A 15,183-nucleotide genomic window follows, 5' to 3' on the forward strand; every position below is an offset into this window, starting at 1 on the left:
TCTTTGACAGCACACTGCACTTTGCTGTGTTTAAAGGCCTTAATATTTGAGTGAGGTGCAGTACATTTTGGGTTTTAAGCACATTTGAACTAAGCTGTAGAGGCATGGTGGCTGTTCCATTCAATAGTCTCATGATCTGAGCTCTGCAATTCGGAGCTTTGGAGCTTTGGTGGCGCTTTGCTCTCTCTCTCCCCAGCAATTACCACCGCCTCGCCTGTGCACCTGTTCCCAATCAGCACTCATCACTGCCTGTATTTAAACCTGCCTTACCCAGGGATCTGACGCCAGAGTATTCGCACTCCTTTGTGGTACACAGGCCTACTGTCGTTTGTAAGTTATTATCCGACAACCTACACCTCTACTCATCCACTTCAGAATCAGAATCAGAATCATCTTTATTTGCCAAGTATGTCCAAACACACAAGGAATTTGTCTCCGGTAGTTGGAGCCGCTCTAGTACAACAAACAGTCAATTTACAGAACACTTTGGGGACATAAAGACATTGACAAAAAACAATTGTGCAAAAAGATGCAGAGTCCTCTAGCACTTAGAGCAGTTCGAACGACTAATATTGCAATAGTCCGGTGCAATGACCATTGTGAAAAGGGCGCTGAGACTTCAAGGAGTGTATGCGGTTTAAAGTGACGAGTAGTGCGATCATCTGGGACAATGTCGGTTGTGCAAATGTTACAGATACTCCTCAATCAGTGTGCAAATGGAGCAGATGCTACTCTGGCATGAGTGGCCAGTATATGCAAATAGTGCAGCATGGCGAGACAACTACAGTGAGTGCACAAGTAATACATAATTGGCCCCACAGAAATGTGACAACGAACTCAAGTCAAAAAATTGCCAGCTTGTTGTAATGGAATTATAGGTTAGGTGTTTAAGAAGTTGATCGCAAGAGGGAAGAAGCTGTTGGAATGTCTACTAGTTCTAGTTTGCGTTGATCGGTAGCGCCTACCTGAGGGAAGGAGCTGGAAGAGCTGGTGACCGGGGTGCAGACGGTCCGAGAGGATTTTGCACGCCCTTGTCTTAGTTCTGGCAGCGTGCAAGTCCTCAATGGTGGGTAGGGGGGTACCGACAATCCTTTCAGCAGTTTTGATTGTCCGTTGCAGTCGGAGTTTGTCCTTTTTTGTAGCAGCACCAAACCAGACTCTGATGGAAGAACACACGACCGATTCGATGACCGCTGTGTAGAACTGTCTCAGCAGCTCCGGTGGCAGGCCGTGCTTTCTCAGAAGCCGCAGGAAGTACATCCTCTGCTGGGCCTTTTTGAGGATGGTGTTGATGTTGTTCGCCCACTTCAGGTCCTGAGAGATTGTAATTCCCAGGAACTTGAAGGTCTCGACGGTTGACACAAGGCAGCTGGACAACGTGAGGGGCAGCTGTGGCGAAGGATGCCTCCTGAAGTCCACGATCATCTCTACCGTCTTGAGCGTGTTCAGCTCCAGGTTGTGTCGCCCGCACCACAGCTCCAGCCGCTCCGCTTCCTGTCGATATGCAGACTCGTCACCGTCCTTGATGAGGCCGATGACAGTGGTGTCATCTGCAAACTTCAGGAGCTTGACAGTCGGGTTCGCTGAGGTGCAGTCGTTCGTGTAAAGAGAGAAGAGCAGCGGAGAGAGGACACAACCTTGGGGCGCCCCAGTGCTGATGCTGCGTGTGGATGAGGTGGCCTCCCCCAGCCTGACCTGCTGTGTCCTGCCCGTCAGAAAGCTGTAAATCCACTGGCAGATGGCAGGTGAGACGCTGAGCTGGAGAAGCTTGGTTGAAAGGAGTTCAGGGATGATGGTGTTGAACGCTGAGCTGAAGTCCACGAACAGGACCCTCGCGTAGGTCCCTGCACTGTCGAGGTGTTCTAGGATGAAGTGCAGTCCCATGTTGACTGCATCATCCGCAGACCTGTTCGCTTGGTAGGCAAACTGCAGGGGGTCCAGCAGGGGACCTGTGACACTCTTGAGGTGGTCCAGCACGAGACGTTCAAAGGACTTCATGACCACAGATGTCAAAGCGACAGGCCTGTAGTCATTCAGACTAGAGATTGTAGGTTTCTTGGGGACTGGAATGATGGTGGAGCGTTTGAAGCAGGATGGAACTTCGCACATTTCCAAAGATCTGTTAAAGATCTGAGTGAAGACTGGAGCGAGCTGGTCCGCGCAGACTTTGAGGCAGGATGGGGACACATGGTCCGGTCCTGCCGCTTTGTTAATCTTCTGTTGTTTGAAGATGCGTCTCACATCCTGTTCATGGATGGTTAACGCAGAAGTCAGAGGTGTGGTTGAGGTCGCGGGTGCGGCCGGGTGGGTGTGTGGAGTGAAACTGTCCTTTTCAAATCTGCAATAGAAGGTATTCAAGTCGTTGGCTAGTGTGCTATTGTTCTCAGCTTGGGGGGATCGTCGCTTGTAATTAGTCAGCGATTGGAATGCACGCCAGACTGATTTCGAGTCGTTCGCGCTAAACTGTTTTTCCAACTTTGCTGCATAGATCCTCTTAGCAATGTTAATTTCTTTAGTAAGCTGGTTTCTAGCTCGATTATACAGGGCCCTGTCCCCGCTCTGATATGCATCTTCCTTAGCTTGGCGAAGCTGCTTAAGTTTAGCAGTGAACCACGGCTTGTTGTTGTTGAATGTCCGAAATGATTTTGTTGGTACACAAACCTCTTCACAGAAACTGATATAGTGTGGCCGCCTCGGTAACGCGCTCTCTAGTATTGTCTTTGTTTTTGTGTTTTTCGTCCGTCTTTGGAGACCTTACACGACTCACTTACACAAGGGGAGACCTGCTAACCATCAAGGAGGCTACTCCGGACTTTCTGTCACCAACTTTCGAAAATCCGCTCAGTTTTTTCCCCGAGTTACTCACCCACTCCAACCACACCGTCAAGCTATTCCACCTCCTCACGTTCACGTTCCTGCAAGTTCCTTGTTCCTGGTCGCGGGCGTGCTGGAGCCTATCCCAGCTATCATCGGGCAGGAGGCGGGGTACACCCTGAACTGGTTGCCAGCCAATCGCAAGGCACATACAAACAAACAACCATTCACACTCACATTCACACCTACGGGCAATAGAGTCCCTAATTAATGCATGTTTTGGGGATGTGGGAGGAAACCGGAGTAAACCCACGCAGGCACGGGGAGAACATGCAAACTCCACACAGGCGGGGCCGGAGATTGAACCCCGGTCCTCAGAACTGTGAGGCGGACGCTCTAACCAGTCGTCTACAGTGCCGCCTCTGGTTGATCATACTGACTAAAACAGAATTCACTTCGTGTTATTTTTCTATGTAAGAGCAGATGGATCCCTACAGTGACTGCAGTGATTCTATAATTATATCAGTCTGTGGTGGGGGGACCATTGACCATTCATTCATTCATTCATTTTCCGCACCGCTTATCCTCACTAGGGTCGCGGGCGTGCTGGAGCCTATCCTAGCTATGTTTGGGCGAGAGGCAGGATACACCGTGAAGTGGTCGTCAGCCAATCGCAGGGCAGATATAAACAAACAACCATTTGCACTCACATTCACACCGACAGGCAATTTATAGTCTTCAATTAAGCTACCATGCATGTTTTGGGGATCTGGGAGGAAACCGGAGTACCCAGAGAAAACCCATGCAGGCACGGGGAGAACATGCAAACGCCACACAGGCAAGGCCGGATTTGAACCCGGGTCCTCAGAACTGTGAGGCAGAAGTGCTAACCAGTTGGTCACCGTGCCATTGCATTGACATTATTTGGTTAAATGTGGGCGTGCACACTTTCTGAAGCGGAACTGTGACTTATCAAGCGAAAATGTCTTGTAGGTGTGTCTACGCACAGTTTGATAGGTCTGACGATTTTTTGTCGGACGGCATTTTTAGCTTTTGTGTATACGAACAGCCATTTCCATCCAATTTCTTTTCACAGCTTCTCCTCACGAGGGTCACGGGCTGCTGGAGCCTATCCCACCTATCTTCGGGCGGGAGGCGTGGTACACCCTGAAGCGGTCGCCATCCAATCGCAGTTCACATAGAAACAAACAACTATTCGCACTCACATTCACAGCTACGGGCAATTTAGAGTCTTCAATCAACCTACCACGCATGTTTTTGGGATGAGGGAGGAAACCGGAGTGCCCAAAGAAAACACACCCAGGCACGGGGAGAACATGCAAACTCCACACAGGCGGGGGGAGTTTGAACCCCGGTCCCCAGAACTGTGAGGCAGATGTGCTATCCAGTCGCCCACCGTGCCGGCGTATACGAACATTTTACGTAAGAATCCTATGCACTCTTTGATAAGTGAGGCCCTAAGGGATCAATCTTTAGAGCTGCACCGTGACATTGCAAGTGGAACAAAATGGATGAATGGGGGAATAAACTATTTTTTCCCAACTGCAGGCGTTTGTAACAAAAATAACTTGCGCACTCCTGATAATAAAATCTATGAAAGTGCAATGATCTGTGCCCTCCAGTTCCTTCTTTGTAGCTTCTCTCTCACGCTCTCTCTCTCTCTCTCTCTCTATCTCTCAAGCAATGCTCACCTGCTCGCTCGCGCACCTGTTTCCAAACAGCAGTCATCACTGCCTGTATTTAAGCCTGCCTGATCCAGGGATCCAGCGCCAGAGTATTCCCACTCGTTTGTGGTACACAGGCCGACTCTTGAGACTACTACCTCCTGTTTATAAGTTGATTACCTGACTATCTGCACTTGTATTTATTCTTGTGTTCTTCTCCACTTCCAGTATTCCTCTCGTGTCTCCCGTTTCGCTTCCCGCTCCAAGCACGCCTTCAAGCTCTCTCACGCATTGGAAATACTACTACGACTAACTAAACCATTCTCCTCTACTCCCTCCGCCTCAGTCTGCTTTTGGGTCCAGTCGAATACCATACGATGATACATCGTGACAGATAGCCATCAACGATAACAACAACTGAAGAGGCTCAACTAGAAAGTGACCATTTTGAGCGTCACATTGCTTATATCATATCATTGCTTACAATGGTGCATTTGTTTGTGTCACACCGACCCAGACAATTTTCCTATTCAAGAATTGTATAAAAGCAAATGGACTCAAAGGAGCTAATGCATCACTTACTGTCCTCCAACATCTAGATTTTGTTTCTTTCCATTAAAACTGATTATTATTGAATGTTCATGGGCATTTCAGGTGATTATGGCAAAAGCACAAATCCAAAAATGCATTAGGATGGGCCTTCATACATCAGTATGCACCTGATTCTGTGTTACAGCCAATTCTTAAATAGAGTGGCGTGATGTCAGGTTTAGTGCCCATATTCTGAACATGATATAAGTAAGATCTATGAAAGGCGACCAAATCAAATTTTCTACCATTGCCAGGCACTTTTGAAGACATGGTATCCATGTAAGCATGTTACACAACAAAAGACACATCTGATAATCCACCCTCCACCCTGCACCCTGCTTCTCTTCAGGAGATTGTCAACATGGATTAATTTGTATCGAGTCATAAAGGGACTGCTAAAAATAAGACACATATTAGAAAACAAAAGAAGGTGTAGAATTTTTTTACAGGAAAGAGACAACAAACCACTGCAACCTAATCTAATTGTCTGTCACATCAAAGCAGGGCTCTAATAGAGAATTGAACCCCATAGCATCAGCCAGTACATTTGCATGCACAAAACAAAACGGGGCTATTGTATGTAAATACCTTAATCTGACCGTTCCACTTGATAGATTAATACACCCAGACAGTTTGGAAACTAAATTCCTCTTCCAGTAATATACTTCCATCTATTAGTGCCCGGATAAAACCCACGCAGGCACGGGGAGAACATGCAACATGCAAACTCCACACAGGTGGGGCCGGGGTTTGAACCCCGGTCCTCAGAACTGTGAGGCAGACGCTCTAGCCAGTCGTCCACTGTGCCGCCGCCTTCGTACCATTTTAATTAATTACAGTGTAATAAATTAGCAATTTTTCAGTATATTACATTACTGATTGAACATAATTTTGGGGTGGTGATGTGAGTGTGCAATGGTATATGATAACAACAAAACACAGCGGCGTTTGGAAACTCAAGCAAGGTGGTGTTTTTGGGTTTGTTTGTTTTTTTGAAAAGTTTTCATTTTGGAGGCGCGAGGATTCTACCCAACAGCGATGATATATAAAATATCGAAGAAGAAGAATCACCTTTTATTGTCATGAACATGCATGCATGCACACGAAATTTGTTCTCTGCATTTAACCCATCACAGTGAACACATACACATGTTAGTGGAACACACTGGACAGTCCTTTGCAGCTAAGCAGCTAATTTGGTCTCCGATTCTGTCGCTCACATCACACCAAGACAGGGGAGCGTATAGATTTTGGCTAAAGTAAAAATGGCATTCACAAGGCAATTAGTTATTCATGCCTGGATCAGACTACAGGATTTGAGTCCTGATATTGACCCTATTAGCTATAGCGGCCCTATGGGGGTACAAGCCAGTGCAAACTGTAGGCCGGTCCCAAGCCTGGATAAATGCAGATGGTTGCATCAGGAAGGGCATCTGGCTTTAAACTTTGACAAACAAATATGAGCGTTCAGCCAAAGAATTCCATACCGGATCGGTCGTGGCCTAGGTTAACAATGCCCGCCACCGGCCCCGTCAACCTGTAGGCCACCAGTGGAAATTCAGCTACCGTGGGTCGAAGTTGAAGAGGAAGAAGAGGTGGAAAGCGGGTTCTTCGACAGAAAGAGAAGAGGAAAGCACAGACCCTACAACTGAATGCGGGGACTTTGAATGTTGGGACTATGACAGGAAAATCTCGGGAGTTGGTTGACATGATGATTGGGAGAAAGGTTGATATATTCAGGAGACCAGGTGGAAAGGCAGTAAGGCTAGAAGTTTAAGGGCAGGGTTTAAATTATTTTACCATGGTGTAGATGGGAAGAGAAATGGAGTCGGGGTTATTTTAAAAGAAGAGTTGGCTAAGAATGGGATTTGAACCCGGTACCCAGAAATGTGAGGCAGATATGCTAACCAGTCATCCACCTTGCCGGCCAGATGGAATACAGTTATATCATAATACGTCGTGTAGTGCTGCCAATGTTTCACCGCTATACAGTAATATTTTACAGCTGTAGTCTGACATAGTGCCATCGTGACAGACGAAATTTGTCTTGTAGTCTGATCCCAGCATTACCGGTTCCGGTTCCAAACGATTCTTGATTCCGATTCTGTTAGGGGGCTGGGTCGTTTACCTTGTTAGCTGTCTTAATGTTGGCATGGACGTATTTTATTGTTTCACTCAGCCAATTGACTGAGAGTTGACTTCACTCCGCGCAGTGTAGGCAGAGGCTCGGCGCGCATCGGGAAAAACTCCTTTGCACAATGTAATCTTATTCCAACTGTTGCACTGAGGCGACTGCTCATTCATTTTAACAAAGTTAAGACACACTTTTGTTCCCCGCCGCTGCCGTTGGACACAAGCACGTCGTCGTGCCCGTTCTTCTTCGTTGGTTTACGCCGCTTCTTTGTGGCTTTTCGCTACTTCTTCTTCACGGTTGGAGGACTAGGCATCGAAACTGGGAACCTAATTTTTTAAATTTTAATGGTTCCGGGAGAACTGGAACATTAGCCCTGGTTCCAATCGGTTCTCGATTCTCGATGCCCAACCCTACTGGCAGCATATGCTGTAAACTGTGCTCATGAGCACTTGGTGGGAAAAAAAAATTGTGGGATTGGAGTTGTGCGGGCTCTTAATGGGTTTTTCATGCATTAGGTGTAGTGAATTGGTGAATTCAAACTGAGGTTTTCCAGCCTGAAAGCATCATGGTGAGCTGTTTTCTTTTTTAAATTATTTAGCATTTTCACTGTAAGAATTCACATGAAGCTTCTCATATTCAATTTGCTGTAGAGTAAATTAATGTGCATTAACCATCATTGGTATAGAATATGTGGATTGTTTTAGCAGTAAGCAGGTGCTTTTGTGTGATGATTGATTAAAGATTGAATTTTCAAACATAGCTTTTAATAGGCATGTAGTTGTGTAGAGTGTGTGGATGGTGACCTCAATTGGACAAATAAAATACAAGCACCTCTCTAAAGTATCACATATTTGGGATTGAATTGCATATATAAAACATATAAATTCATATAATCATTTAATGAACAATTGGTTAATACTCCACAGATTTCTTTTATTGCAGATTTTTTTCTGGAATGTAACCCTTGTGATAAACAAGGGTTCACTGTATATCAAAGTACTGTTTGGCAGGGCTGGTGTGGTCTTTATCCATCCATCCATCCATTTTCTGAGGGCGTGCTGGTCCCAGCTATCATCGGGCAAAGGCAGGGTACACCCTGAACTGGTTGCCAGCCAATCGCAGGGCACATACAAACAAACAACCATCCGCACTCACATTCACACCTACGGGCAATTTAGAGTCTACAATTATTCATCCATCCATCCAATTTCTGAGCCGCTTCTCCTCACTAGGGTCGCGGGCGTGCTGGAGCCTATCCCAGCTGTCATCGGGCAGGAGGCGGGGTACACCCTGAACTGGTTGCCAGCCAATCGCAGGGCACATAGAAACAAACAACCATTCGCACTCACAGTCATGCCTACGGGCAATTTAGAGTCTCCAATTAATGCATGTTTTTGGGATGTGGGAGGAAACCGGAGTGCCCGGAGTACACCCACGCAGGCACGGGGAGAACCTGCAAACTAAACACAGGCGGGGCCGGGGATTGAACCCGGGTCCTCAGAACTGTGAGCCCGTCAGGCCCGTCAACTCTAACCAGTCGGCCACCGTGGTGTGGTCTTTATATTATTAATAATAACAGTCACATTGCAGGCTAAGCCCATGCATATTAGAATTTTTATTATTTGGATTATAAACACATTGATGCCAAAATACTGATCCAAATGGATTTCGAGGCCATAACATATGTAAAATATGATTATTTCTTCCAAACATGTATAATGTTTGTTATAATGTACAACCTGAATTCCAATGAAGTTGGGACGTTGTATTAAACATAAGTAAAAACAGAATACAATGATTTGCAAATCATGTTCAACCTATATTTAATTGAATACACTACAAAGACAAGATATTTAATGTTCAAACTGATAAACTTGATTGTTTTTAGAAAATAATCATTAACTTAGAATTTTAAAGCTGCAACACGTTCCAAAAAAGCTGGGACAGGGTCATGTTTACCACTGTGTTACATCACCTTTTCTTTTAACAACATTCAATAAACGTTTGGGAAGTGAGGACAAGAATTGTTGAAGCTTTGTAGGTGGAATTCTTTCCCATTCTTGCTTGATGTACAGCTTCAGCTGTTCAACAGTCCGGGGTCTCCGTTGTCGTTTTTACGCTTCATAATGCGCCACACATTTTCAATGGGAGACAGATCTGGACTGCAGGCAGGCCAGTCTAGTACCTGCACTCTTTTACTACGAAGCCACGCTGTTGTAACACGTGCAGAATGTGGTTTGGCATTGTCTTGCTAAAATAAGCAGGGTCGTCCATGAAAAAGATGTTGCTTGGATGGCAGCATATGTTTCTCCAAAACCTGTATGTACCTTTCAGCATTAATGGTGCCTTCACAGATGTGTAAGTTACCCATGCCATTGCCACTAACACAGCCACATACCATCACAGCTGCTGGAATTTGAACTTTGCATCCATAACAGTCCGGATGGTTCTTTTCCTCTTTGGCCCGGAGGACACAATGTCCACAATTTCCCAAAACAATTTGAAAATTGTACTCGTCGGACCACAGAACTCTTTTCCACTTTGCATCAGTCCATCTTAGATGACCTCGGGCCCAGAGAAGCCGGCGGCGTTTCTGGGTGTTGTTGATAAATGGCTTTTGCTTTGCATAGTAGAGTTTCAAGTTGCACTTACGGATGTCGCGCTGAACTGTATTTACTGACATTGGTTTTCTGAAGTGTTCCTGAGCCCATGTGGTGATATCCTTTACACATTGATGTCGGTTTTTGATGCAGTGCTGCCTGAGGGATCGAAGGTCACGGACATTCAATGTTGGTTTTCGGCCTTGCCGCTTACATGCAGTTATTTCTCCAGATTTTCTGAACCTTTTGATGACATTATGGACCGTAGATGATGAAATTCCTAAATTTCTTGCAATTGTACGTTGAGGAACATTGTCCTTAAACTGTTCAACTATTTTCTCACGCAGTTGTTCACAAAGAGGTGAACATGGCCCCATCTTTGCTTGTTAATGACTGAGCAATTCAGGGAAGCTCCTTTTCTACCCAATCATGGCATCCACCTGTTCCCAATTAGCCTGTTCACCTGTGGGATGTTCCAAACAGGTGTTTGATGAGCATTCCTCAACTTTCTCAGTCTTTTTTGCCACCTGTCCCAACTTTTTTGGAACGTGTTGCAGCCATAAAATTCGAAGTTAATGATTATTTGCTCAAAACAATCAAGTTGATCAGTTTGAACATTAAATATCTTGTCTTTGTAGTGTATGCAATTAAAAATAGGTTGAACATGATTTGCTAATCATTGTATTCTGTTTTTATTTATGTTTAACACCAGGTCCCAACTTCATTGGAATTGGGGTTGTATTTGAATATTGTAAAAAAACAGAAGCTATCATTTCTTGCACCACAAATGCATACATGATATCTCCATGGATTTGTGTTACGTATATTTGTATTGGGTCTAACAGAAGAGCTCCTATCAAAGGACACTTTAGTGTCAGTCATGTGTGAAGAGTGCATGAAACCTAAATGTTAAGTGTAAATTAATATTATATAAGTAGTACTTCTATAAAAATGTAAGTTTGAGGCCCACTTCTTAACGTGGGTTGACTCTCTGATCTACAATGCAGAGGAGGAGAATTAAAACATCAACAAATGAAAGGCGCGGAATTATAAGTGGCAAAGCATGACTGGCAAAGGCACCTTGTTGGAAAGACGTGCAAATATTGTCACAACATTTGGCACATCAATTTTTATTCATTGTAGTGTTGTTCGTGAAGAGCACTTTTGAATTTAGGTTGGACTGTAAGAGTTGGACAAAAACATTCCTGCAAATGGGTCAGTGATGCTTTTACAAATAGCACATTAAAACGGTCCAATTATGCCATCTTGTCCTCACTTGGAACAGAAAAAAATTAAATCCACAGAAAAAAATGAAATCCACATTTAGAATCTTGACTTCATTAGTACTGCAACAACAGATTTCTTCTTAACGAAAAATAGTCTTGTTAAAAGCAAGAAACGAAATAGATCAGGCAATTAATTTGAATGCTATTCATAGTTTGTAATTATTGAAATTTGTGATGTCAAAACAAGTGAGGAAACAGATCAGACATACAGGGTGTTCATAAAGTCTCTTAACAATTTAACAAAACATTAGTAGGGGGCCCATTAGTTGATTCTAATAAAGGTAAAGTATATAATGTATCCACGACCAATTGGTTTGGTAGAAAAAGACATGAGACTTATTAATATGTATAAAGTTTATTCTACCGAGTGAGGGCGCATGCTATTCATTGACTTGCTAATGACGAACAATTACACAGATAACAAGCAGTAGCTCGCATGTACTCTCGTGGCCACCAATTTGACTTTGTGGGCACCTTGTATATGCTGTGTATAACAAAGATACTCACCTGATCACCTTATCGCAAGAGAACTGTGTTGAACCTTCTTCAAGTGAAACTGAAAAAACTAAATCTTTCAAACAAGCAGCAACTGAAGCTAGCTCCCACAGTAAAGTTGATTTAACATTATGTTAGTTTGTCCAATTAATTTGGAGGCTCTTAGCCATACCATGCAAAACTTATGTCATGGGGAAGGGGGGTGTTGCTGTACGGAATCAAAACAACTGAATTCAAGTGCTAAAATACAAAACTGGGAAAGTTCTATACATTTTTAAACACATTGTACAGTAGTTTACTGCATCAAGCTATAAAGCTTGTTGTTGTAGAATTTGCTAAACAGATAACAATCCTGTGTTTTATTCTCCACATTTACTGTAGTAAGCCCTTCACCCGACTATTGACTATAGAGTGGAACTCGATAGAACGGATTAATAGGGGCAGGGCGGGGGGGATTGTGATTCGTCCGATATAGACGATTGTCTGTTACATTGAAGCACTTTTTTTTTTGATGCCATATACACCTATATTTCTGTACAGTTCAAAATTACAGTTTTTCAGGTTGTTTTTTTTTCATGGTCTAAAATGCCCAGTTCAGTACAAAGTTATTGTCAATAAATATTTAAAAAAAAAAAAAAAAAAAAAAACCTTGAAAATGTTTGAAACGTTCATATTTTATCCAAACATAACACGCCGCTGCGCTTGGTCATGGTGACGTTGACGTACAGTACTCATCATAAGCAAGTCGCTTTCATGAGCGGCGAGGAATTCGTCTGCTTCCTCATTCCAAAACTGTTGCCAAAGGTAAACAGCGTGACAAAACAAAAAATACAAAATAGCATGTTCCAGACTCCAAAGACTTGTGTTTGTATTCCTCAGAGTTAACAGAGTCTCCATGCCGTTTTCTCTCTGCGCTTTGAGTCTACGTACAATAGACACCATACATCCATCATGACATGGCCGCCACGTCAATGCCCCACATTCAACATAGCTGCCACGTAGGCACGCGAGGCACGTAGTCAATAACTGTATTATTGAGCATTTGCCTCATTTCTTGCCTTGCAATTAGCTGGCGACGAGTCCAGGGTGTACCAACGCCAAAGTCAGCTGGGATAGGCTCCAGCTCACCTGTGACTCTAGTGAGAATATAAGCAGTGAAGAATACTGATGGATGTCTCATTTCTCATTAACTATAAAGGTCCAGCATAAAATAGTTTTTTTTTCTGATCTGAATATTTATTTGTAATCCATTTTGTTTTCTTTTCATTTATTCGATCCATCCATTTATTAAACGTCTTGTCCTCACTCGGGCTGTGGGTGAGCTGGAGCCTATCCCGGCTGCCCTTAGGCAAGACGCGAGGTACACCATGGACTGGTCGCTAGTGAATCACTGCGCAAATAAAGACAACAACAATTTGCGCACAGATTGACAGCTACAGGAGTGTTCCCCATTTCCTCACCCAAGGGTCACTTGCTGTTTCGGTTGGCAAAAAGTGACAGCTGACCGGGAGTCATCATGTTAGTCATGCTTATTTTCTATATTTATAATGATATTCCTTTTTTTGTTTGTTTGAATTAATAATGGTAGAGTCGTGCTGCGTTATCGGCTGTACATACAGATTTGAGAAGAATGAGCCTTTTGAGCTTTTACCACATACCGAAGAATCCTTAAAATTCGTCAACAGCTTTGGATCGCGCATCCATTAAGCGAGGTAAGTGGAACCGACCGACAATGACCGTGTTTGCTTTCTGCACGATATACAACGGCAAGACACTTAACTTTATATGATTTTGTTTTGCCTTATATAGTAGATATCATATTGTTCCTATTTCATCTTTTTTTTTGGTTCATATTAGGCACAAAAACAATGATGAAAGATTAATCCCACATTAGCTAATAACTCATTCTTGAACACTTGACACCTGTGCTACCGTTTGGTGAAATTTTAATACTAATAATGCATGACAGTTATACGGCACTTTTGCCCTGGGGCAGTCTGGCAGAAGCTTGGCCCCCATTCTGTGCCCACGGCCCTTCCGACCACCACCAAACATCCAACCACATTTCTTCATATGCAATACGGGCTTATGATGACATGTGCTCAGGTCGGGATACGAACCGGCGACCCTCCAGTTTCAGGGTATATTCTTATCCTCTCCCCTTTTATAGTAGGCCTACTATTGTATACATTCCGAATGGGATAGAACTGAAGAAATTCAAATGCAAATACACTGCGTATAGAGATGCCTCATCATCTAAACATTTTCCAATCAACAACCTAGTTGTTAACACTTGTATGCATAGAGTGACTTTATTTTGTGTATAACTGTATGCCAATCAATCAAATGGAAATCTTCCAACCTCCATTTACGTATTTTAACCTCATGCTGCGTTTTGATGCCCATCCAAATACCCCCCCCCCCCCCCCCCCCCTTTGCATTTGCACGCCACTGCTTGTGATAGTTGCATTGCAGCTGCAACTAATTGCGTACGTGGTGAGTGTTAAAGAATAATATTTTAGAAAAATGTTCCAACCAATGAAAAGTGTTTCGGATGAAGTGTGCCTAATCCTTTCCATGGCCAACGTACCCAGGGGTGTGTTTAGTTTAGTTCGTGCTGTTCTAAGTATACATCATGCATCGTTAAGCCGAAGCGTGTGAGGCTGCCGGTGGGGGTGGGGTGTGGGGGCAATCTCGTTCCGCCCCTAACCACAGCACAACATCCGCGCTGACCTTTGATGTGCTCGTTGACGACCCTCTCCAGCTCGTCCAGCCTCTCCACGATCCTCAGGGTCTCCCCTCCGCTGTCCTCCCCCAACTTTCTGCGCGCCTCGACGCCCGTCTCCGCAACTTTAGGCTCGCTGCTCGCCAGGAACTTGGTGATCCAGCCGACGTAGAGGAGACACGCGATGTTGGTCACGCCGCTCACAATCACGCATGTCGACACCAAAGTTTTAGTCCTCCTGGTGCACAGCATCGCGACATCCCTCCCTCGGCGGGCTCCTCGTTCCTCTCCCTCCTGTGTCCGAGGCGCGTGAGAGGCGAAAGACGCACAGGTGCGGAGTCACAAGTCCTCAAGACATGCTTTAGTTTCGCCTTGATTCCCACAGTCGGGAATTGCTGCGAAAGCGAGAGAGAGAGAGAGAGAGAGAGAGTGTGTGCTCATCGGTTACTGAGTCAAAAGCTCTGCGAGCCCTTGCGAAGCTTTCTGATGATCCCACTCTCATCCTTCAGTCCAATAGGAGGAGAGGAGGCGGGGCGCGGCTGGAGCACAAAGGTAGAAAGAGGAAAGTGTGTGTGTGCGGGGGGCAACAAGAGGACGCTCAAGTGCGTCCGTTCATCCACACAAAAGGTTGGAAAGGCCCACTATGGAAATTTGCCCATGTTATAGTTCAATGGGGGGAACAATACATTTCTGGTAGAATCTAACAGTGCGTGGAAATTGTACAGAATTGTCATTTGCTGATTGCTTGGGCTCTAACGAGACAAGTTTACGCGACAAACGCGTCATCTTCCAGATATAACGTTTAAAAAACCTCAATTCCCTCCCCGAAAGGCAATCACACCGAATAGTCGCC

General features: G+C 44.5%; 1 protein-coding gene across 6 annotated transcripts in view; it reads right to left on the reverse strand.

The window, feature by feature from the left end:
* Nucleotides 1–14,781, reverse strand: part of LOC133402936 (polypeptide N-acetylgalactosaminyltransferase 18-like) — a 179,589-nt gene extending 164,808 nt beyond the window's left edge. For all 6 annotated transcript variants that reach the window (XR_009768587.1, XM_061677284.1, XM_061677283.1 and 3 more), the window contains exon 1: nt 14,339–14,781. Coding sequence is in view for 5 of the 6 variants with exons in the window: in XM_061677284.1 (XP_061533268.1) it covers nt 14,339–14,582 (244 nt within the window). In the remaining variant the exon portion in view is untranslated. The remainder of the gene's footprint in view (nt 1–14,338) is intronic.
* Nucleotides 14,782–15,183: the final 402 nt, after the last annotated feature.

Source organism: Phycodurus eques, chromosome 5 (assembly GCF_024500275.1).
Source record: "Phycodurus eques isolate BA_2022a chromosome 5, UOR_Pequ_1.1, whole genome shotgun sequence".
NCBI classification, from domain to species: Eukaryota; Metazoa; Chordata; class Actinopteri; order Syngnathiformes; family Syngnathidae; genus Phycodurus; species Phycodurus eques.